The following is a 25,835-nucleotide window of genomic DNA, read 5'->3' on the forward strand; positions in this document are numbered from 1 at the left end:
TAGGAACACTTTGTAATAGAGTTTAGCTACAAATCTAAAAAGCTGAACAAAAATATAAAGAAAATATACTTTTGTGGAGTTTTGTGTTGCTTAAAGCTGGTTCCATTTTATTTCTTATTGTTTTGCCAAATTTTACAGCTTGGTATCAATAAGCCTAAGAAGGGTCACACACATCCAATGTCAACTAATTTAAGTATAAGTGCTGACACACCGTATATGAAAAGTCTCCAATCTAGCCAAAAGCCTATAGATGCAAAAAAGAACTGTCTAAAAAACTGAGGTGTTTATTTATGATAATCAATTTGTGATTATGTGATTATCAGTGTTAAGTTCCTGTCAGAGGAGTAGAGTCTGGAATTCTCAGAACAAGGGAGAAGTAGGATTCAAACTCTCACATAATATTATAGTCCCTTGTCTTGGTTAGCCTTATAAAGAAGAGGTGAAAAACTGACTTATATTCCATTGTCCTCTACCTTAATACCATTCCCATCCTCCAATTTCCCCCCAAATGCAACCCAACCATTAGCTAGTTCCAAGATTAGTCTGGGGAAATAAACAGTATCACAGAGGAACAAGAAGGAGAGGCAGCTTTGCAGGAAATCAAATAGAGAAATTAGTGAGGTAGCACAAGGAAAATAAAGGAAAGCTGTGGAAGAGACCATCCTAGAAAAGGCCTGGATGGGAGAAGACAGTGGTAGTGAAAGCAGACGGGAAATGGAAGGGGGAAGGAAGAAGCAACCCCAGAAACCTGCAGATAACTCTAGGGCCTGACCATCTTTAGGTAAATTATTGCTATAAAAAAATACATCCTGCCAAACTGTGTAAGTATATTGAATAGAATAGATTGACAAAATGATCCTGAAAAATGGTAAAAGTACATCAGCCGCATAAAAGTACAGAACTAGCTTATCCTGACCTGTGGAATCAATGTTAGCTAAATAACTTCTGTAATATCTAGGCAAAACTCATCTGCCCCTTCAAATTAATCATCTATCTCTATAACAAATTATTGAAAAACAAGACTATATAATTAATATAGAAAAGCTTTACGCCAGCATTTCTAGTATGGCATAAATATTACCAATTTTACTTCCCTCCCCTGGGAGGCACCATTATTTACAAACCAATGTACTTTTTTAGCAATTCTTCCTATTATAAATATCCATTTAGCTAAAATAGTTGAATCCACTTGAAAAACTCACAGGACACGGCACTATATTAAGAGGTTACTATGGCCTGGAGAAAGATTCTAACAGAGGGTAGCAGTTAGTAAATGCCATCACAGGGACCTAGAGGGAAAAATGCTCTGTAGAAGAGGGCAGCAGTTATTAGGCAGTTAAGGAAGAAGAAAATCTGGTCGTCAGTAGGGGCCCCAAGACCGTGGTGCACAAGCTGTTGGCAGAAGCTCTAGAAAAGGTGTAGGTATAATTACCGCCCTGTAACTTGCTAGTCCTGCTGCTGTCACTGCCAGAGAAGGCTGCGGAGTGTCCTGCTGTGGCTGCCACCCGGAAGGCACGGTAAGCACCTGTTGCTACTGTTTCCCCATAAGGGCCTCCAAAGCCATAGACTCCTGTTAGACCCAGGGCAGAGAGAGACAGGGGATTCACCAGGAGGGAAGAGTTACCTGGGGCTCGGTTCTAAGTCATGGGGACCGCCTCATTTAAATACAACCTTTATAAATCAAAAAGCTTATACTGAAAGCTAATTGAGAAATGAGATCTAACCTAAGAACCCCTCACTATCCTACAGTTTGGGTTAAAATTGGCAAAATATATGCGACATACTTCCCTGGGAGCTCCTCCAGAGAGTTAGTGCACTGTATATAATGAAATACTAGACTAAAAAGAGGCTGTGGGCAAAGGCTGGTTTCTAGATGGTTCTAATGACTAGAATCAGAGAAGGGAGAAAAGGTTCTCTTTTGGCTTTGATATGTCACATCATTTCTACCTAAGTATGAAAGAGCCCATTTTACAAATATATATATATATATATATATTTTAAACCCTTACCTTCCATCTTAGAGTCAATACTGTGTATTGGTTCCAAGGCAGAAGAGTGGTAAGGGCTAGGCAATGGGGGTCAAGTGACTTGCCCAGGGTCACACAGCTGGGAAGTGTCTAAGGCCAGATTTGAACCTAGGACCTCCTGTCTCTAGGCCTGGCTCTCAATCCACTGAGCTACCCAGCTGTGCCCTCCATTTTACAAATATTAAGAATGGGGGTCTATCTTAGTTTTTAGTCACATTCACAAATCAGAATAGTTTCTAAATTAGTGTTTCTTGATCCTGATTTTCCTCCCATCTTTTGGCATACATAAATGGATCTTAGAAATGTATATAGATTTTTAGTCCCTCTCCCTCCCCCCCACTACTATAGAATTCATAGGTTTACTACTAATAGTGATGACCTCCAAATATTGTGTTTAGTGTAGACAACTTCACAGTATTAGAAAGATAGCCCATATTCTACTTTAGCCATTTATATCAAAATATTATTAGACACAATAAAAGATACAAAAGAGTGATCTGAGTGATTAAAAACCTTTGCCTTTCACATATACTTACCAGCAAAACCTCTACCCCTGCCCTGAGGTGGTGGGACTGGCCCAAAGTGTCGAGGGTACATTGAAGTTGGATAGAAAGGCAGAGCAGGAGGAGGTGGAAAAGGGAGTGGATGATTCTGCCGGGAAAAATTTAATCCTTCCAGGATGCTTTGGCGCATCTTTTCTACCTTGGCAGCCTGCTCAGCCTAGAAACCAAATGTATTACATATTTTGAAATTTTAACAATTTAAATTATAAATTATATTATCATCTATCACACGATTCATTACATATTAAACTATATCATATATTTATAAATTAACACTGCAAGCTAGGACACATCTAACTGTAAAACTATCCAGTGTTAAAAATCAAATTTTTTTAACCCTTACCTTCCATTTTAGAATCAAAACTATATATTGGTTGTAAGGTAGAAGAGTTATAAGGACTGGACAATGCAGATTAGGTGACTTGCTCAGGGTCACACAGCTAGGAAGTGTCTGAGACCAGAATTGAATCTAGGGACTCCCATCTCCAAAACTAGCTCTCTATCCACTGAGCCAACCAGCTGCCCCCAAAGCTAATCTTTTAAAAAGTATCATTTTCAGAAACCTGGGAACACAATCTTAGAAAACATCACACAGTCTACTAATAGCTTTTGAATTCTTATTAATATAACAAAAGGTTAGCAAAAGTATTTTCAGTCCAGAATTGTTGATAAACTAAACAAAACAAGAAAAAGGGTCAATTTGCATATACATTTCTAAAAATACCCTTACTTTCCATGTTAGAATCAATATTGAATATTGGTTCCAAGGCAGAAGAGTGGTAAGGGCTGGGCAGTGGGGGTTGAGTGACTTGCCAAAATCACGGTTTGAAAGTGAGGCCAGTTTTAAACCCAAGATCAACTATCTCTAGTCCTGGTTCTCAATCCACTGAGCCAGCTAGACGCCCTCTTGTATATAATGTTTAATAAAATCCTTAGTGATTTAAAGAATTAGAGATATAGATAATAGCTCTACAACTTCCATTCCTATTCTGAGAAATATGCCAAAGCCCCTATGTACACAGAATTTATAGTAAATGGCTATTGAATCAATCTACATGTATTTATTACTCTTTTTTATCTTCACATTAATATGATTAATTATCTAACAAAATAATGATCACTATTTATAGATGGGGAAAGCAGGGTATAGAGCCCTGGAGGGACTTTGATCCCAGAGTTCTTATATTTGGCACTTGTTGTTGCAATACATCTAAATGCTAAAGATTTTTGAGGTTTTGATTTGTATGATTTTTAACCTTCTATCACCAATTATTAACATAGTAGTTGGAACACAGTGGATGCTCAGTGAATGATTATAGACTAATTCTTCCACTTTAGTAAAGTTATTCCTTATATATATATAAACCTGTTTCTTTTTTTTTTTTTGCACTGAAAAGAATTAAGGAAACTGGAATTTTTGGTCTCTATAGATTTCTCTCTTTAAAAATACTTCTGAATTTAGTAATTATCAATAAAAAGAACATTCAAGTGCATAAACAAGACTTCTATAGAAGACAATATGAAGTATTACTAAAATTTGCTTTCAAATGCATTAGATTCAATTTTTTTAAAAGTCTGGTTTGATTCTATTCCTGTAAATCATTAAGAATTCATCACCTGGGGACTGTAAGATAACCACTACTTCCTTTAGAATAGTATCTCCCACCATTTCTACTTCTCCTCAGGGATGGGGTAGAAATATACAGATGGGGTGGGAGTGAGTGGTTGGGGAGTAGAAAGAGGGTCTGGATTGTTGAGGAAGTTACTTGACCAATGCCAAAATGCCAGGCATGTATTCTTTGGAGTGCTTGGGACACTGAAAGGTTAAGTGACATGTCAAAGTAAGTCACATAGCTAGTATATATTTTGAGATAGGACTTGAACATGAGGTCTTTCTGCCTATCTCTTCCACTCAGCCTCATCCCGGCAGGCTGACTCTCTATCCATTACACCATACTTCCTTACCTAAATTGCTTTATGTATTTCTCTAAATCTCACTTATATTAGTTTTTTTTTAATTAGCTATTTTTCCACAAATGTGAAACAAATTTGGGTTTATCAAATTAAACTACTAAAACGTATACACATCATTCAGGAAAGGAACCTTTTAGGAAGGTAATCTTCAAACTAAAAAGGATTATTCCATATTTACTATGTACACAGCTCAGTGGGGAATATGGTCTCTGTTCTTAAGAGCTCCATTTCAAATGAAGTACAAAGTAAGTAGGTTGGAGATACCGTAAGTCTTATTTCTTTGGACAAATGAGAACAAACAACGTTATTCAAAATAAAAAAAAACTAGAGTGCCACAATTCCTTTCTTTCTTTTTTTAAACCCTTACCTTCCATCTTGGAGTCAATACTGTGTATTGGCTCCAAGGCAGAAGAGTGGTAAGGGCTAGGCAATGGGGGTCAAGTGACTTGCCCAGGGTCACACAGCTGGGAAGTGTCTGAGGTCAGATTTGAACCTAGGCCCTCCCATCTCTAGGGCTAGCTCTCAATCCACTGAGCTACCCAGCTGCCCCCTTAGTGCCACAATTTCTACATACATATTCATTGCTGGTTACCTACCTGACCATCACAGAGGTCAATGAGTGGAATTTTCTCCCGGCTTGCTTTGATGAGTTTGGTTTGGAAAAGTTTTCCATCAAAATACATCCAAGGACAGCAGTGCTCCCAAGGAATTGGCTGTCCACAAGCATCATTTGCAAAGAGTGCCATGTCCACACCACTCATGAACAGAGCTGACAGCTGAATTCCTCGTGGATCTAGGTTCTCAATCTTAAAATGGAAAAAAAATAATATCTATGGAATAAGAGTTTGTCATTTCCCCACAAGATATTTATTAAGTTCTTCAAAACTGAGAATTCAGTAGCCAAATAATATTAACAATTTTAAAACCAACTTTTATAGTACATTTTAAAGATATTAAAAACAATTCTCAAATTCATAACAAATTTTGTAGCAATTTTCTTACAATGATCCTGTAAGGTAGCTACTGAAAGTATTGTCCCCACTTTAAAGATGGAAAACCAAGAGGATATCAAGTATTAAACAGAAAAACAAATAGTTTATGACTTGCCTAAGGTTACATAGCTAGCAAGCTGGGATGTCAACTCATTCTTCAAAATCTAATAAGTACTATCTTATCTTTATCATTCTGCCTCCTTACCCGCTTATTTATGGTATAAATGAACTCTGGTTGTGTCAAACAAATAAGAGAATGTATTATGAACATAATGACACATTCTCATTGAAATATCAGATAATTAGTAATTTTCTTGTTTAAATGATCAATTCTACAATCCCATTATCTATAAGGAAGGCACATTTATTTGAAATAATGAAATAAAATTTCATAGGGAATTGTTTAATTTATTTTTTGTATCACTAATATTTATTTAATAAATGCTTACTTATTACAGCCCATGTACACGAAAGCCACAAAGTTGAAAAAAATCTAACAAATGAAGAGACATGTTCAATTCTGAATATAGGATCCATACATTAAAAAAGCTACAATTGTCTGTGTTCTTAACTGTGTTGTGTATTGGTTTCCAGGCAGAGAAACAGTAAGGGCTAGGCAATGGGGGTTAAATTACTTGGCTAGGGTCACACAGCTAAGAAGTATCTGAGGCCAGATCTGTAAGGAGGGCCTTTTCTCTCTCTCTCTCTAGGCCTGGAACTCAATCCACTGCACCACCTACTTGCCCCCAAGCAAGTGTTCCTTATGGGATCAGGATCTTCTAACCAAGCATCTCTTCTTACCTATTCTTCTTCCCCTCATATTGTCTATTTCAGCTGCAGTCAGGGAGAACTGACTGAGTAGTGTCCAGTAGTGACAATGCAAACAAGATGGGTATCTAAGAAGCTGGCTATTTTATCCAGCTCTATAGGGTCTTAATTCACTGGGGCTGCCCCAAGCTTTTCACACTGATACAGATTTTAAAAGATCATGGTAGACTAACCTTATTTTGTTTTTGACAAGGTTATCAGACTGATTAAATCAATATAATAAGGTAGGCATAGTTTATCTACATTTTAGAAAAGGTATTGTGGAAAAGGGACTGTGTTGATTAGATTATGATACATTTAGGTAAATTTGCAAATGACTAAAGGGCCAGATACAAAAAGCATTTATTAAGGATTTGGTAAACGTAGAAGGAATCTTTAGGATGTCCTAGGGATCTGTACTTGGTCTTGCAGTAATTATTTGTTAAATCAATGATTTGGATGATGAAACAGATGGTATGTTTATTAGTTCTGCAGATGACATAAAACCAGCATGGAGAGTTAAGAAGTTGGATGATAGTATTTTAAAAGATCCTGACAGAGTAGAATATTGAGATGAATTGAAGGTGATGATTTCATAGAGATAAATGTAAAATCTTAAAATTAGGTTAAAAAAACTAGCTTAAAAGCAAAATTAGAGAAGCATGGCTGGACAGCAATTTGAGCAAACTCAAAAAGGCTGGGAGTTGTAGTAAGCTAAAGTCTCAATGACTGAGAAGTGTAATTTTATAGCCAAAAAACTTAACGAGTTTGAATTAAGAGAAGAAAATTGACTAGAGAAATTTCTGATTCTCTCTCTCTCTCTCTCTCTCTCTCTCTCTCTCTCTCTCTCTCTCTCTCTCTCTCTCTCTCTCTCTCTCTCTCTCTGTCTCTCTCTCTGTCTCTCTCTCTGCAGAAAGACCAAAATAATGTCTTTAAGTAGATGAAGAATTATCAGGCTGAAGAGGGATAAGAACTGTTCTGTTTGACTCCAATGAGCTAATGGTGCAAAAATGCTAATTTACGCTTGATGCCAGTAAACACTTCCTAACATAGAGATCTACCTCAAAGTGGGATGAACTTCTCACTGGTAGGCCAGAAATAAAATGACTTTCCATGTTCTCAGGGGTGCTGCTATAGGCATAGGAGTCCTGACTCTTATTTGGCATTGTCCCCACTGAGTGTATCACTTGTGCTATCTTCTTTTTCAGGGACAGAGCTTCCTGGGCTTCTGAGGAGACCTAAATCCACCAGCATCAGTTAGGACCTGATTCTTCCTCCTCTTGGTCCCTTAGAGAAAGAGTCTTCATCTTATTCATCTTTGGATTCATAGCTTAGTACATCAACTTTCATATAATTAGACACTTAGATGCTTGATGGAATGAAATATTATTATCAGGCATGATTTCATCATAATGAAAATTTCACATTATTTAAAGGATTCTAAATGTCCCAAGTTTTGCATATACTTTGTGGCATCAAGATACTAAAATTCTTGAAAAGTCAATAAAACGAAAGGTTTTATAAGAATAGACTGTGTACAAGCTGGTGATAGACTCTGCTGTCTGAAGTTCTTCACTAGGAAGGAAATTAACTATTTTGGCCAAAGCAACTCATGAAACCATCAGCAATGAGAGGAGTTACCTACATCCAAGAAATGACTTATTTTTGAAGTTGCAGTAATTCAGGCTTAAATGATTAAAGAATATGATTGCCAAAAGCTTTATAGTAAACAAAAAAGAACTGAAAAAAGAACATAGTCTATTTTAACTATGTACACATAATCTAGTGTGTGTGTATATACATACACACACACACACACACACACACACATATATATATACTTCTAATTTATACTTGCATATATTCTTTTCATTACAAAATTCAATCAATTTGGGTGAATTTTCCTTTCATATGCTAGCAAGAATATGATCCACTTGATTATAATGACTCAATTTGTAATCATCCTCCCAAATTTTCTAATAAGGAACTGTTTAACCTACAGTGGTCTCTTAACTGCTTGTGTCCTCCATGCTGTCAACTTCTCAGGGTATATAATAACATTAAACAATGTTTTTTAAGAATACAAATTAGAGGGGCAGTTGGGTGGCTCAGTGGATTGAGAGTCAGGCCTAGAGACGGGAGGTCCTAGGTTCAAATCTAGCCTCAGACACTTCCTAGCTGTGTGACCCTGGGCAAGTCACTTAACTCCCATTGCCCAGCCCTTACCATTCTTCTGCCTTCAAGATGGAAGGTAAGGGTTTAAAAAACAAAAAACCCTAACCAATACATCAATTATTGGGGGCAGCTGGGTAGCTCAGTGGATTGAGGGCCAGGCCTAGAGATGGGAGGTCCTAGGTTCAAATCTGGCCTCAGCCACTTCCTAGCTGTGTGACCCTGGGCAAGTCACTTGACCCCCATTGCCTAGCCCTTACCACTCTTCTGCCTTGGAGCCAATACATAGTATTGACTCCAAGATGGAAGGTAAGGGTTTAAAAAAAATACAAATTAGAAAATCTATTCTAAAGTCTAATATGGATGATCTTATTGGTACTATTAAATCACCCATTTAATAGTTAGGGCAGAATAAAAAAAAAATTCAGCTCATTGAATTTAGTTGTGAATTTAAGTAGGATATTCCATCAGAAAGGTGGGAGTATTGCGTACCTAATCTTCTAGTTGTCTATCTAGACGTCCCAATACATGGAGGAGACAGCATTAGAACTGGTCTTTAAAACAACGGAAGGAAGTCAAAAAGTAAAGAGGGAGAATGAGGACAACCCATAAATAGGGAGCTAGTTTGAAAAAGGCCACAACTCTGGGAAAGCAAAGGACAAGTTTTGGTTGGGGAGAGAGATATAGTTGAGTTAAAGCACTTATAATGCAAGGGTAAATAGAAGGAGATAAGGCTGAAAAACACTAAATAATAAAGGGATGCCAGAAGTTTGAACTATATATACATCTTTATAATGTTTTGTAACATACAAAGTATTTTATTTATATTCTCATTTCATATTACCACAACAATCTTGTGTAGTAGACTATGAAATAATCCTACTTATGGAAATGAGGAAACTTGGGGCTCCAAGACATTATGTGACTCTAGAGGTTACACAACTAGTAAACAACTGATAAGAGAACCAAGACCTAGGACTTCTAAGTCCTATTCCAAATCCTCTTTAACCTTCAGCAAGCCAATGAATAACTATGGTGAATTTAATTTTTCATAGATATTATTTACCTTTAACGTGCACATAACTACATACCCTTATTACTAGGTTTGACTATGTAGTATTCAGTTTCTGCGATATAAAGTTGGCAACATTTTTGTTCATGTTTCTGAAATAAAGTATTTTGAAAATATGCTTAAATTCTTGTTAGTTATTAACTCATCCTTGTATCTTTACGATAGAAAGACACAAGTCTATAAATACCAACTGATTCAATTCTTATGCTGTACACTTTTTATTTGATCCTAAAAACTACCCAATAAAATAGGTAAACTACTTTTAAAACTATTTAACAGAGGAAGAAACTGAGGTGTCCAGAGATCAACAGAATTAGAAACGAATAGAGCAGGAGTTAGAACTCAAAGTCCGGTGATCTTTTCATGATATCACCATATATGTGCATGTGTTTGTATCATGCATGCTATATATATATACAAACTATGGATAAAAGTGTCTCAACAGTTTTATTGATGACTAGCAATCTCACCGAATATATGTATACTCACTGAAAATATTAGTAAGGATTTAATGACCACCTTAACATTTATTAATTTTCTGGTAATAACCTTTTGAAGTTTCAATTATAAGATATCCTCATTTTGTAGTTGAGGAAATGAAGGCTCTGACTTGCTCAGTTAATAAGCACTAAGAGCAATACTTGAACCTAGGCTGACCAAATCAAAGAGCACTGCTTTCCCCCTACACAGACAACAGTTATTCTTCTTCCCACCATACCTATTTCAAGGCTCCATTTTCCAAAAAGTTGGCAAGGGAAATGAAAATTTTGGGACCCATCAATGTGCACCTTCTTCTGAATATTGGCTGAGAAATAGTGAGAATAAATGAGACCTTTTGGAATATTCTTTTGTACTGGTGAAAGGGCGAAGAAGTTGGAGGGGTGAGGATCAGCTACTGAAGCAAATGAAAAATTTTCACGACTATAAAGTTCCAATGTAACACTTACATTAATACTCTAAGTCACAGTTACATATGGGTAAATTCTTTTCCTTTCTTATGGTATTTTTCAATTTTTTTGCTTAAGAGTAGATGTATATGAGAGAAAAGTGTTCAAAATAACAACTTTAATTATTTATCTTCATGTTTCTTTAAAAGTGATTAGGAAAAAATGATGGCAAAAAAGCTAGTGTGCCTTTACTCCAAACATGGAAAGATGTCTGTTTACAAGTTTCCATAAATAGAATTATTCTGTTTTTTATGTTACAAACAAGGAATAATATTTCCTCTTCCCAGCCATAATCTCAGGCTTTTAAAAGCACAAGAGAACACCTTTCAGAAGGTTTACTTAAGTCTCCTTTTGTAGGCTGAGAATCAAAACTTATAATTGTAAAGAGCATCGCTAAGACACATCAAGTCACCCCCTCCCTCCTCTTGTCCTCACAAAAGAGTTGTTTATTTTACATGCCAGAAATGAGTTCTGATATTTAAAAGGATGTACTTGTTATTTAGTTCAATGGTAATTTTACTGTATCCATTCCAGATATAATAAATTAAACATAATTAGTACAAATTAGACATAATCAATAATTATTAAATTAACTCAGTCATAGTGGTCTTCATAGGACTTCATAGGTCTTTCTAAAGTACTTAGCAGAGGTTGGCAAAGAAAAGGCCTTAAAATATAGAAATACCAGAATGGTTAGTATTTTTTCAATTATGAAAAGAAATGGAATAATTATAGATGGTTCATATACACATTTAAATGGTCTTTAATTACTAATTGAGAAAAGTTTCTTTGGGAAACTTTGAAACTTTAGATGAATACCGAGTTTCATAGATGAAGAAAAATGTCTCAAAACAACAGATAATTTTATTGATGAGTACCAAAGTCTCACCAAGATTATACACAGTTCTTTCATCCCTTTATAGGCTAAAAGGGTAGGTAGTTCATACTATTTTATGTTTTGTACTAGGTATCTTCTACACAACAATTATACAAAGTACATATGATTATTAAAATGTTGAAGTACCAAGAATAATCACTACCTAATTTTATTCCCTACCACCAGTGAAGAATTAAACATAACTGCATTAAGTAATGTTGGAGAAGCCTACGTATCAGATGGTATGGAAATGGAACATTGTTAAGAGTAAACAAGTAGGCATTTAATAAGTATTCATGGAATTGCTTAATAATAATAATTTATTTGCCATATCAACAGCATTAATAATATCTATTTCTGAGTATGGTATAGAGGGGGAAATTAAAGTATGGAGAAGGGTTATGCACTCTATCCCACCAAAATGAAATTTCAACTTGTGCTCTGTTTACTTATCTAAATGTGAAGTAAAAAGTTTATTATTAGGTCATAGGAGCAAACTCAATGCCAACTTGTTACACTACATACCTGGCATGTAAAATCATAAAAAATGGGGGCAGCTAGGTAGTTCAGTGGATTGATAGTCAGGCCTAGAGACGGAAGGTCCTAGGTTCAAATCTGGCCTCAGACAGTTCCCAGCTGTGTGACCCTGGGCAAGTCACTTGACCCCCATTGCCACTCCTTCTGCCTTGGAGCCAATACACAGTATTGACTCTAAGATGAAAGGTAAGGGTTTAAAAATAAAATAAAATAAAATAAAATATATCAAAGGGTTAACATGATACAACAACCCCACCCCCCATAGTTTTTAAAGTTGTCATTTGTCTTTCCTCTCCTTCTTGTACCTGAATAAAATTGGCAAAAAAAAAAATTTAAGGCAAGATTAAGGGAAGATGTTTCTTTTCATTACAAGACCATAGATTTGAAGCTCTAAGAGTCTTAAAGACCATCTACATCAAGCCTCTTTGGAGATGAGGAAACGAAGGCCCAGAGCCCTTAGGTGACTTGCAAAAAGTTGCACAAAGAGCCAAAATTTGAACTCAGTGCCTCTGTTTCCAAGTCCAGGCCTCTTTCTACTCTACCATGCCAGTTCCTCAAAATGAAATGAATGGCTGTTGTTGGATTGCCAGTAACCAAAGAATATCTCCTAGGAATAAAAATGGAAATACTTAAGAAAATCACTTGATGTCAGAGCTATGAAAAGGACCTCAGTTATTTATGGTAATGGATGGTAAGAGCACATGAATAAAATGAAGTTCTAGAAAATCCATTTAATTGAATAATTTCAACTTCTACCAAACCCTTGAACAGAAGACCTAACAAAAGTTGCTAAAATTTCAGAGAGGGAAGTGTTTAGTTAATAAGCAGTAAAATGGTCATAGAGTAAGACAGCAACATGGAGATAAAGAACAGATAATGGATAATGAACCCTTGAAAAATCAGAGGTTATTAAAACCATAAACTATGAGCAGAAAATGATTTGAAAGTTGCAGAAAATATCCTAATACTCTTTTGAGACAAAATAGAAAACATTTTTTTAAAGGATCAGATAAATCATTTTTAGATGTCAATTTTCCACCTGCCTTTTGAAATCTACAACTTCACTGAGATCTATATGTAAATGAAAACTAGCCTTACAGTAAAGTACTTAATAGGTGTTTTCACAGCTAATGGTGTCTTAAATTTCTTTCCTACCTGGCACCTTCCATTTGGTAACCTTTTTGCTCCCATTGTCCCCAGAAACAGGCAATCTTTTTTTTTTGGATAAACTTTCACTTCAAACAAAAAAAAACAAAACAGATATCACCTTTGTGTACAAGTTGCACTCTCCAAAGGAAAATGGGAATTTCCAAGACAAGCAAGAAAAAAAGCAATGAGGAATGAGATTAAATTAATTATATTTAACATGTATCTTTCTTAAACAAATCAGAATTCTGGAACTGAGACTAGAGATGAAGAATAAGGGAAAAACTACACTAGTGCTAAGATCTCCAAAGAAGTAAAATATTAAAAAGGTTAGAGTGTGTGTCCATCCAGAAATGGAAAGATGGAATATAAGATGAACTACTAATAAAAGAAACTTGATGGCAAATAAGACTTAGTGGGCATACCTGATACCCGGTGATCTGATTTTCAGAACTGGAATGTCAATACTGATGTAAAAATCTATATAAGAGAAATAGGAAGTAGAGGTAGAGGGGTTGTACCACACTACAATTAAAATATTTACAATACCACTGTCATGCAATATGAAAATGAAGGTGGTGGTGGTGAGGGAGGGGAGGAAATAATCTGGGTAGGAACACAAGGAATGAGCAAACTACAGTTAGCATCTGATTCAGACCAGGTGATACCAAAGCAAAGTCAAAGATATTTGAATATATTATAAAAATACTCTCATTTAAAAAAAAATACTGCTACAAAATGAGGAAAGTAATGAGACTTTTTCTTTTTCCAAGGGAGCCCAAACCTATGTACACCAGTATAAGCAACACCTGGTGAGAAAACTTCCTCTCCAATGCAGATTGGCCTCTGCTCAGCAACTTCTGGCCTTAAGAGAGTTGCCTAAAGAACTGAGAGTTTAAGTGACTTGTCCAGGGTTACTTGAATGAGGTGTGTCAAAAGGGAGAATTGAATTTGGGTGCTAAGGATACCAAATCCAGCTCACCATCTACATTGTTGCATTTGATTTTATCCTGGAGTTTGTTTGGGTTTCTATTCTGAAGACAGCAGGAAAGCTATGAGTCACCTGAGCTGGAACAGAGTATAGAGAGAAGATGGTTCAACACCAAAGTACTACATTTGGGAAAACAAAATGAGGAAAATTAAGAAACTTAGCTGAACCTCAAACAAGGGTGACAGAAGAACCTATAAAAGAAATTAAAAAGCCAAAGGGTTACTTGGAAAAAATGCCCTTTTTGGAGAAGAAGGGGGGGTGGGGTGTTGGGAGGAGGGGAAGGCCAGTGTCTGTTCTCTTTAGGGCAGGGACTTTTTGGTGGTGGTGTAAACTCTGTACCTAGCACAGTGCCCAGCATACAGTAGACACTTACATGCTTGTTACTGCTAAACTTGCTATTGACATTTTGCTTAGGAGAATGAGAAATAAGGGAAATGAATGAGAGAATAAGAAATAGCAGAAAAGCTAAATAAGTTAAAAATATCAGAATGCTAAACTTTTGATTCATTCTCTTAAAAAAAAATCTGTTACAAGTGAAAACTCTATGGATGGGGAGGGGAAAGAGACTATTTGGAAATGAATGTAATGTTAAAAAGGCATCATTTAAAATTTACATATACATATGTAAGAAAAGGAAGATTTACTGAGAACTCTGAATAAAGATAAAGATTCAGAAAACAATTAAGATTTTTGTCAATAATCACTCATATTAACACACTTTAGAGTTTACAAAGCACTTTTCTTGATAACTAACTGATGAAGGTAAGCACAGTAAATGATAAAAAATGTACTGAAAAAATACACAAAGCATGGTGCTACTATATTAAGTAGCTACAACTCATGGAAATTTCAAGCAATAAAACCAATGAAGGAGCAGAAGGAATTAGAGCGAATAGTTAAAAAATGTTCATAAACAAAGACTGCAATATCGATCCCTCCCTTTCCCTAGCTCCTGACTATTTCACCACCCATCTAAGATACACAGGTGGTATGAAGGCCTGCTATCACCATCAAGGAGGACCCCTCACATCCCCTTACAAGAGTGGTTGACTGCTCACATGGTTTAAATGAGTCTGATGTCAATACTCACATTTCTCTGAAGAAGATGGATAACCACAAGATCTTACCATTTGTCCTGCCTCTAAAATCTGTACTCCCTGGCCCTGTCATCTGACTCACCTGAAGAGCCCTAATCCTAGACACTGGTCTCACCATCAAAACCTTCGAACTTTAGGTCTTTCCATCTGTCCTGCAGCTGAACTTTCTTTCCTGTATTGTCTTCCCCATTTGAGTTGTGAACTTGTGGAGAGCAAGAAAACTTTCTCCCATTTATCCCCCCAACAATTAGCACAGTGCTCAGCACATAGTAAGTTCTTTAAAAAAGCTCATTCATTCATTCATTCACTTGAATAAGAATAATGAGACAGGCTATGTAAAGGAAAATTCAGGCAAGATGGCAAGAAAAGAAGACTAAACCAGGTTTTGGAATGATTTCCTAAAATAAAGAATTCAAGTTCAATCTTCTATAGCGAAAAATCAACAAAAATGGTAAATATGGGAAAATTCAGAACATGATGAAGATAGACTAGAAAGAAGAACGTGTATTTCTAATTCAAGTGAGAAAACCTGATAGGAATTCATAACGAGGAAGAAATATTACTTATGCAAGCCATCTTATGCAGTATAATAATTATAGATTTCCTATAGAAATATTGTCCTCAGATGATTATATCATAATAAAGAAAAGCTTCCCAAGAAAATGCATCAAGTTTACTAATTACCTTGAGCTCCTGTAGCTGATCAGGCTCATAAAGTTTGGGAGACAATGCTTGAGCCAGGAAGGCATCAAGTTCCTGGCGACGCAGTATCCGTACTCCTGGCCACTGCACCATATACCTAGAGTGAAGTTAAGGTGAAAAGAAATGGAACTGTTATTAAACATCTAGGATAACATTTGAGTGAAAAAAAAAAAGCAAACCAACCCAAACTTTTCTGAGTGCTGAGATGTCATATCAAGAAGGGCTTCTTTCTCATCTATCTCTTAAGATGATGCTATGAATTATTGTCAACTTAATAATCATCTTAGTAGATGATAATGTTTTAAGATAATAAAAATAACACCAAGTTATATTTACTCAATATTGGTTTCCTGGTAACTCTGAACTCTTATTCTTTACTGTTATATGGTAGTATTCAAAATTGCTAATGTACAAAGCGAAAGCCATAAATTTACTTTGAACATTATTTACTTTAGAACATGACAAAATTATGAAAGTAAACTTCAGTTGAACACAAAAAAGAATTTTAACAATACAACTAAGTTGTCCAACTTGTGAAGCAGGACCTCGTGAAGCAGTGCCTGTCAGTACTATCTAAGAAATACTTTCCATGGGAATAGTAGGATTAAATAATCTCTCAGGGTCCTTCCAAATACTTGATAAATTCAGCTAACAATGGTAGTAAGTGGTAAATGAAGATGACATATGGACTAGTTCAATCTGAAACTACTTGTTTACTGGCTATCCTTAATAACAAAGTATTATTCTTTGTAATTAAGACTCATAAGTGCACTATGGAGATCTTAAAGAGACATGCATATAATTGAATGTACAGGGCCATACAATCTGAGGCATCAATAAAGAGAACTTATAGCATACCCTTTGAAAACCACAACTCTAGACTAGAGTGCCAAATTTGAATAGAAACGGGCCACTAAACTTATAAGGATCCCTGAGGACCTCATATTAATTTAGGAAACCAGACATTACTTTATCTATGTTGTACTGTTTTTATTTATTTTGTTAAGCATTTCCCAATTACAGTTTAATCTATATCAGCAGCACTCAGAAGGTTGTTTGAGCCCCATGGACAGGATATTTGCCAATGCCGACCAATGCCTAGATAATCAACATTTACAAAAGAGTAAAATATAAATACAGGGACCTCGGGGAACCAACATTTGCTATATGGGCTTCCTACATTCTAATCAGAAAGGAAGAAAGCTAGCCCTCTGGGTAAATCATTGCCTAGACCCATGGTGGTGAACCTATGGAAGAAATGCCAAAGATGGCACACAGAACTCTCTGTGGGCGCTCCTATAGTCACCTGTCAAAGTCTGTTGGTTACTAGAAAACTAGAGGGAGGCGGGGCCGAGCTGTTCACCTCCCCATCTCCATGTGCCTGAGGACAATCTTTACTTCCCCTACCCCTCTGCCTAGCAGCCAACAGGAGCACTTCCTCCCTTCCCTGTTTAGGGCAGGCAGGGGGTGGTGGCACTCATGTGTTATGCAAGGGAACAGCATAGATGGCAGCCTGTTGAGTCTATGGTTGGGTTGGAAAGGAGCCAGGTTTGAGGGGAGGATAGTTCACAGCATGGCACAGCTGGAGAGGAACAGAGTGCTCCAGGCACTCCTCTCCTCCCTCTTTCCATACACACCTCTCATCAACTTCCCCTCTGCCCAGCAGCCCAATGGGAGCCCTCTCTGGGGGCGGGGGGCAGGAGCAAGGTGTAGTACTTGGTCTGGGTGGGGCTGGGTGTGGCACTTGTCTGGGGGATGGGGGTAGGCAGGCCTGGCACTCCATCTCTAAAAGGTTTGCCTATCCCTGGCCTACATGATGCAATTTAAGGCAATGTTGTCCAGCTGAGATAGAAATGGATATCAGTGGTGACATAATGACTTAGAAAACCACACTCTAATATTATCTGTTGTGTATTTATTTTGTTAGACATTTTCCAATTATTTTTCATCTCATTCAGGTAGCACTGGGAGTTGGCCTGAGAGTGTTGGGCTGTGTGGGTTTGACACCTCAGCTACACGTCACTGACTCTATGGATTCAATTATTCTCCACACTCTCTATTCTCCTTCCTTTATTCAATATTACTAGCCAACCTTTCTGTCATTTGTCATTTACATAAAAATATCTCTCATCTATACTGTTCCTTTCCATTCACAAAGCTACTCCCCTAGTTCCGGTCATCTTCAACACATTTGCCTAAACTACTGCCAGAGACTCCTGGCTGGGCTCACTACCTCTGCAATCTTTCTCACAGATATAAACACAGCATCCGTAAAGCATAAGTCTGATCATGTCATGCCTCAGAAGATTCTAGAAGCTTTCTATTGCCTCTAAGATAAAATACAACACCTGGGGCTTTTAAGGCCTTTCACAATCTGGTCCCAACTCATGTTTTCAAGCTTATTATATATCCGATTTCTTTTACACATTTTACATTACAATAAAATTGACCAATTTAACCAAGCATTTATTTAATGCCTATGTATCAAGAACTGAAAATTTGAAGAAAAGAATGAAACAATATCTATTCTTAAGGAGTTTACATTCTATTGGGAGAAGGGAAGGGAATAATATTTTCAAAGAAAATTTAATACAAAATACACACAAAATTATTTCTGGTGGCATGGCATTGGCAATTATGGCTGTGAAGGGAGAATTAGGACAGGTATCCTCTTGGAGGTGAAATCTTAGTTGAGTTTCCAAAGAGGAGAAGTATATGGAGGAAAGACAAAGAGGATTCCCTCACTCATTCCAGGAATGAAGGACAAACTATGCAACTGCACAGTCTAGAGAAGTAATACTGGACATGTGGAACTAGAAGCAGGTCAGTTTGGTGGGAATAACATGAAATAAATATGAAAAGATAGGCCATGGTAGAATTATAATCAAAGCCTAACAAGTTGCCATTTATTCTAAAGAGAAAAAAAATGCCACTTGAGTTTCTCGAAGAGCAGTAACATGGTTCAACCAAAATTTTAAAAATATCACTGGCAAATTGTAGAAGGGATTGGAGTAGGGAGAGAACAGAAGCAGAGATGCCACTTAGGAAGGCTATTTCAGAAGTCTAGGGGAGAGGTGGTCAGGGTCTGTACTAGAAGAGGAGCTATGGGGGGGGGGGGGAAGAAAGGGAATCAATAATGTAAAAAAGTCTGTAAAGGCAAAAATCAGCAAGGGTTGGGCAATAGACTGGATGTGTCAGAGTTGAGGATGACACTGTAGTTGTGACTGAATGCAGGTGACAAAAAAGGATTGAAATACCTGAAAAGAAACAGTTTAGGAAGAAGTGAGGATTTGAGGGAAAAGAAAGGAAATACTAAGAGGACATTCGTTTGGAATGTCCATAGATGGGTAGTTGTGATGTGGGTCTAGAGTTCAAGAGAGACTGGGATTAGACAAACAGATTTGGAAATTCTCTATGTAGAGGCAGATTGTGATACACAAGGGAATTGATAAGATCACTGAAAGCAAGTGCTCAAAGAGAAGAAAAGCAGGTCCAAACTAGAGCCTTACAAAGGGAATGGGACCTAGACAGTGATTTAAGCAAGGGAAATTGAGATGGATCAGCCAAATAAGGAAGAAGAAAACCAGGGGAGAAGTGCCATAAAAATTCAAGGAGGGCGGGAAGTAAGTTAACTGTGTCCAATATTTCAGAGAATCAAGAAGGATAAGGTCTGAGAAATAATCTTTGAATACAACACTCCATGTACTGACTTCATGCCTGGCATATACTCCCTCCTCATTTCTTAGGATCCCTAGCATCCCTTAAGGCTTATGCTAAATGCTACCTACCACAAAAACCCTTTCCCAATCTCCAGCTATCAGAGCCATTCCTCAAAGTACCTACATTGGCCTTGAACATGCTTTGTATTTACTAATGTATGTAAAATATTGCTTTCTCTGACAAAACATAAGTGGCTTGAGAGCAGAGCATGCTGGTTTTATATTTATATCTCCAATGGCTGCAACTTATATTTTATTGAGTGGCTGATTTCCAACTCTACTCTTTTAAAAAAATAAACCCAAAGGTTCTTTATTTTCACTTTTATCAAAATTGACAAACTTAAAGTTTTGTCTATCTTCAAAATTAAGTACTATGCTATGAAAAAGTCTTACATTAGGAAGTTTCCAATAATTATTGCTAATTTTGAAGTCTCTAATTTCTGAATTACTGTGCATTTATTTCTTAACTAGTCTCTATTCTTGAGGAAACACAAGTTGCACTGCATAATTTATCACTAGGATGTGGGTCAACCTCTAGTAAGTGAACAGTAGATTTAGAGTGTTAATTCTTTTAGTGTGCTGAGGTAAACATCTCAAAATAATCATTTTGGCAGAAATATACTTCATTTAAAGTAAAACTTGGCAACTTCTAATGTACATTAAGACTAAGTCAAACTATGAAAACTTTCACCATTATGTTTTAGTTAACATGCTAAAGGTCATCATCTACTCCAATCCCCTATTTTTTATAAGCTTATAAGCTTTATTTTTAGTTCTGAATTCTCTCTTTCCCTCCACTGTACACTGAGAAATAAAAATAAAGATAAAACCTGTCATACCTATAGTCCAAGAACACAAATTCTTGCATTAACCACATCCAAAAGGGGGGGGGGGGGCTCTAAACCATTCTTTGAATCCAACACCTCACTACTAACTGAAGGTTGGCAACATGTTTTATGACAAGTCTTCTGGAATTGTTGTTGGTCTGCATTGTCTTTATAATACTGTTGTTACTGTATAAAATGTTTTTGCATCAGTTCATACAAATCTTTCCAGGTAGCTCTAAAACCATTTTGTCCACCATTTCTTATGACACAATACTATCCCAATCACACTCATAGACCTTAATAACCTCTTACCATTTCTCAGCCAAGGGATACCCCAACAGTCTCCAATTCTTTTCTACCACAATAAAAGCTATAAAATATTAATACAACATTGATTCTTTTCTTCTTTTTTTTAAACCTTTTTTGAAGTAATCATCCAGTATCAGTTTAATTACATTAATGGCACATTTCAAGATTGCTTTCCAGAATAACTGGATCAGTACACAGCTCCATCAACAATGCATTAATGTGCCTGCTTTCCTATAGTCTCTCTAGAATTTGTCATTTTCCCATGCTGTCAGTTTTGCTAATATGAATGGAATGAAATGGTACCTCAAAGTGTTTTTAATTTGAATTTTATCTAATTATTAGTGATTTAGAAATTTTTTCATGTTATTAAAAGCTTAGAATTTTTTCTGAAAACTCCCTTTTCATATTCTTTGACCACATATCAAGTCGAGAATGAATCTAAATCTTTATAAATTTAACTCAATTCTCTGTATATCTTAGAAATAAGATCTTTATCCAAAAAATTTGCTGTAAACCTTTTCTCTCCAATTTCCTATTTCTTTTCTGATTTTAATTACATTGGTTTTATTTGTTCAATAGATTTTTAATTTTATGTAATTTAAAAACATCCACTTTAGCTCCTATAAACTTCTTTTTGTCCTAAATGTGGCTATGTACTCTTCCCTTGACTATTGATTTGAAAGGTAATTTCTTCCTTGATTCACCAATTTGACTATGAGGACATTCTATATGTCTAAAATATGTACCCATATTTGGAGCTAGGAACATAGCATTTGATATTGATGTCTAATTTTTGCCAGATTGCTTTCCAGTTTTCCATAAAGATTTTGTCCAATAGTAAGCTCTTGCCCCCAACAGATGGGATCTTAGGGATATGTTCCACCAACTAACTTTTCTATTTCTTACCAAGTAGTAAATTGTTTTAATGAGTATGATTTGGTTTGATTATGATTTGCAGCATAGTTTGAGATCTGATAATGGCTAAGTTGATTTCCTTTTCATCTTTTCACATGAATTTCCAAGATGCGCTAGACCCATGTTGGTGAACCTATGTCATGTGTGCCAAAAAGGGCATATAGAGCTCTCTCTGTGGGAATATGAGCCATCACTAGCCAAAGTTTGTTATTAGAAACGCAGAGAGGCTTTTCTCCCTCTCCACTGTGCTGAGGACATATTTTGACTTTATCCAGTCCCTCTGCCCAGCAACCCAATGGGAGTGCTTCACATGGGGCAGAGCTGGGAGAGGAGCTAAGATCTCAGTTTCTATTTTGATATTTGATTGTGGATTCTGAATTTGTTGGAGTTTTTTTTTTTTAAAGCTACATTTCATTGATCTGTTTTGTCTCTCTTTTATTCATGACAGGGTATAGAGATAAATTTCTCTCCTAACTAATGCTTTGGCTGTATCCCCCATTATTTTGGTACTGCTGTCATTACCTACTGACACAGTAGCTAGTGCTGGGCCTGTAGTCTGGAAGACCTAAATTCAAATTCTGCTGAGACAATTACTATTATATGAAGCTAGGCACATCACTTAACCAGTGCTTGGCTCATTTCCCTCAGCTATAAATTGGGGATAAGAATAGCACTTCCTAGCACTGTGGTAGAGAATGAAATAAGATGGTATTTATAAAGCATTTAGTACAGGGTCTTGTAGTAGGAATTACATAAATGATTATTACCTTCTCCCTTTCTGATAACTTTAAAGAAATTATTGCTTCTATGATTTGTTCATTATCCTACCTATTCTTTGTAATACTTATTTCATTTTTAATTAATTTTAATCCTTGCTTCCAAGGCCTTTAATTGCATGTAATTTTTACTGCATTTGGGTCAGTAATTTGAATCTAATATTATTGTTTTTCTGCATTTATTTACAAGATGTTTGTGCTTTAATACATGGTCAATTTTTCAAAAGCTATCACATATAGCTGAGAATAGATATTTCTTTATATCTCTTCAATATTCTTTAGACATGCATCATATCTAACTTTTAAAAAATTCCCATCAGGTCCTTCATTTCTCTGTTTATTTATTTATTGCCTAGCTTTATCTAGGCCTGACAGGGTATAAACTTACAATTTTACAATTCCCTCCAATAACTCATTGACTTTTACTTTAAGAATTTAGATGCTAACCTTCTTGATGCATGCTTAGTATTGATATTAATCATACCTTTTGCCAAAATGTAGTATCCTTATTTATCACTTGTAATTAGGTCTATTTCTACTATTTCTTTTTTCTAGGATAATGACTGCTATCTCTACCTTTTTGGCTTCAGTTAATGACAGATTCTGCTCCAGTCTATATTTTAACTCTGTCTTTGTTTCATCCTTGTAAGCAATTTATTGAAGGATTCTCATTTCTAACCCATTCTGCTTTCCTCATTTTATGATTTGAAATAAACCATTCATCTTCATTTACAACTGCTAATTGCACGTTTCATTCCATTTTATTTTCTAATATTTTCCTTGCTTTTTTCCCCAATCCGTCTTTAAGAGTTTGTTTTACTTCTGATTAATAACCCCCTTAAAACTACTTTTCCTCTTATTATAAGCTTCTTTTTCCTTCAGCTCCCTTTCCCTTCTGATTCCATTAGATGAAAGGTATCCTTTGCCCAACCATGTGTATGTGAGCATTTTTCTTTCCTTTGACCAATTCAGATGGGAGAGAGGTTCAGATGTCACTCAATCCCTATCCCCCACTCCCTGCAGAAGTTTACTTGTATACTCCATTTGTGTAAGATCAATTCCTCTCTTCCCCTTAGTCCCACAATGTATGTAGTCCTCTTCCGGTTACATATATCGCTTCCTCATATTAGAAAACAGTTTTAACTTTTTAAAATCTCTTATGATCATTCACTCATGTATATATATATATATATATATATTTATTTTAAACCCTTACCTTCCGTCTTGGAGTCAATACTGTGTATTGGCTCCAAGGCAGAAGAGTGGTAAGGGCTAGGCAATGGGGGTCAAGTGACTTGCCCAGGGTCACACAGCTAGGAAGTGGCTGAGGCCAGATTTGAACCTAGGACCTCCCGTCTCTAGGACTGGCTCTTAATCCACTGAGCTACCCAGCTGCCCCCTCATGTATATCTTTTAAGGCTTCTTGACTCTAGTTTGTATGTCAAATTTTGTAGTCAGTTCTGATATTTTTACTCCTCTATTTCATTAAAGCTCGATTTCTCCTCTGCAGAATTATGTTCAATTTTGTTCATAAGTCATACTTTCTCAAAACCTAGAACTTTTGCTCTTTGGAATATCATATTTCAAGTTCTGTATTTCTTTAAAGATGTGATTACTAAATTCGTTCTTCCTTACTGTTTTCAGTATTTTTTCCCCTTTGATCTGAGAGGTTTCAAATTTAGCCATGATAGTCAAGGGAGTTTTCATTTTGGAACTTCTTTTAGGAAATGTCTGGTGAATTCTTTCCCATTTCTACTTTGCCCTTTGTTCAAAAAGATCTGGGCAGTGTTCTTTAATGATTTCTGAAATGTCTATATTATGTTTTTTGTCATGGCTTTCAGGCAGCCCAATAATTCTTAAATTATTTCTACTTAATCTGTTTTCTAGGTCATATTTTTTTCTATTTTTTTTTTAGTTGTTGTTGAGCATACCAAGCTGAATTTTTTCTTTGAGGCTTTACTTATAGATGTTTTCAAGTCATTCTTTCAAGTTTGTGCCTTGAGTGTCACAGAAATAGCTCTTTTTAATCTGAAAACTTTTATTTATTTAATTAATTTAGAATATTTTTCCATGGTTACATGATTCATGTTCTTTCCCTCCCCTTCTCTCATAGCCAATGAACAAATCCACTGGGTTTTACATGTGTCATTGATCGAGATTTATTTCCATATTATTAATATTTGCACTAGGGTGATCATTTAGAGTCTACATCCCCAACCATATCCCTGTCGACCCATGTGATCAAGCAGTTGTTTTTCTTCTGTGTTTCTACACCCACGGTTATTCCTCTGAATATGGATAGTGTTCTTTCTCATAAGTCCCTCAGAATTGTCCTGGATCATTGCATTGCTGCTAATAGAGAAAACTATTACTTTTGATTATGCCACAGTGAATCCGTCTCTGTGTATAATGTTCTTCTGGTTCTGCTCCTTTCACTCTGCATCAATTCCTTGAGATCGTTCCAGTTCACATTGAATTCGCCACTTTATTATTCCTTTGAGCACAATAGTGTTCCATCACCAACATATACCATAATTTGTTTATTCATTCCCCAATCGAAGGGCAAACCCTCATTTTCCATTTTTTGCCACCACAAAGAATGTGACTATAAATATTTTTGTACACTTATTTTTCCTTATTATCTGCTTGGGGTACAAACCCAGCAGTGGTATGGCTGGATCAAAGGGCAGACTATCTTTTAGCGCCCTTTGGGCATAATTCCAAATTGCCATCCAGAATAGTTGGATCAATTCACAACTCCACTAGCAATGCATTAATGTCTCAATTTTGCCACATCCCCTCCAACATTTAAGTAATAGCTCTTTATGATAGGATCCGATCCTTTGCTCAGTCTTCCCATCTTCATCTTGAATCCAGACTTGACATTAATGCTGGCATCTGTATACTTCTAGGGAGATCATGTGTTCTGAGCCTCTGTGTTCTTGTGTCCTTCTGCCGCTTTTACTTAGACTGGGGAGTCTGCTCACAAGCTTTAGGTGCTTCAGAAATAATGGGATCTGGAGCAAAGTCTATTCACTGTCTTCCTTCTCTGAGCTCTGAAAGTCTGACACAGGTGTGAGTCTGTTGGCTTATCTCTGGTTGGATGCAGACTGCTGATTGACTCAACCACTGGAGGCTTTATAGATACAGAGCAAATGAACTGCCTTGGCTTCTGATTTGGGCTGGAGGCTAGAACTGAGTGCCTGGCTCTGTTCCTGGGATCATAGCTAATCTTTGCTTCTGAATTTATTCTTTCTTTAGTCTACAGCCAGATCCTGCTAGTTACTGCTCCTCTTCATAACTTTCACCTGCAAATCCCTCCTCAGTCCAACCTGAAACTGGGTCATGAGCTATATGGCTGCCACATGGCACCCATTTCTGTACT

The 25,835-nt window shown here is 36.4% G+C and overlaps 1 protein-coding gene across 6 annotated transcripts in view; it reads right to left on the reverse strand.

The window, feature by feature from the left end:
* Positions 1-25,835, reverse strand: part of FAM120A (family with sequence similarity 120A) — a 178,981-nt gene that overhangs the window by 43,876 nt on the left and 109,270 nt on the right. For 3 of the 6 annotated variants that reach the window (XM_056804800.1, XM_056804797.1, XM_056804795.1), the window contains 4 exons: positions 15,887-16,001; positions 5,161-5,370; positions 2,564-2,747; positions 1,433-1,570 (listed from right to left, as the gene is read on the reverse strand). In XM_056804800.1, the coding sequence (XP_056660778.1) occupies positions 1,433-1,570; positions 2,564-2,747; positions 5,161-5,370; positions 15,887-16,001 (647 nt within the window). The remainder of the gene's footprint in view (positions 1-1,432; positions 1,571-2,563; positions 2,748-5,160; positions 5,371-15,886; positions 16,002-25,835) is intronic. The other 3 variants (XM_056804801.1, XM_056804799.1, XM_056804798.1) reach the window with 1 other exon arrangement.

This window comes from Monodelphis domestica, chromosome 7, assembly GCF_027887165.1.
Source record: "Monodelphis domestica isolate mMonDom1 chromosome 7, mMonDom1.pri, whole genome shotgun sequence".
Taxonomy (NCBI): Eukaryota; Metazoa; Chordata; class Mammalia; order Didelphimorphia; family Didelphidae; genus Monodelphis; species Monodelphis domestica.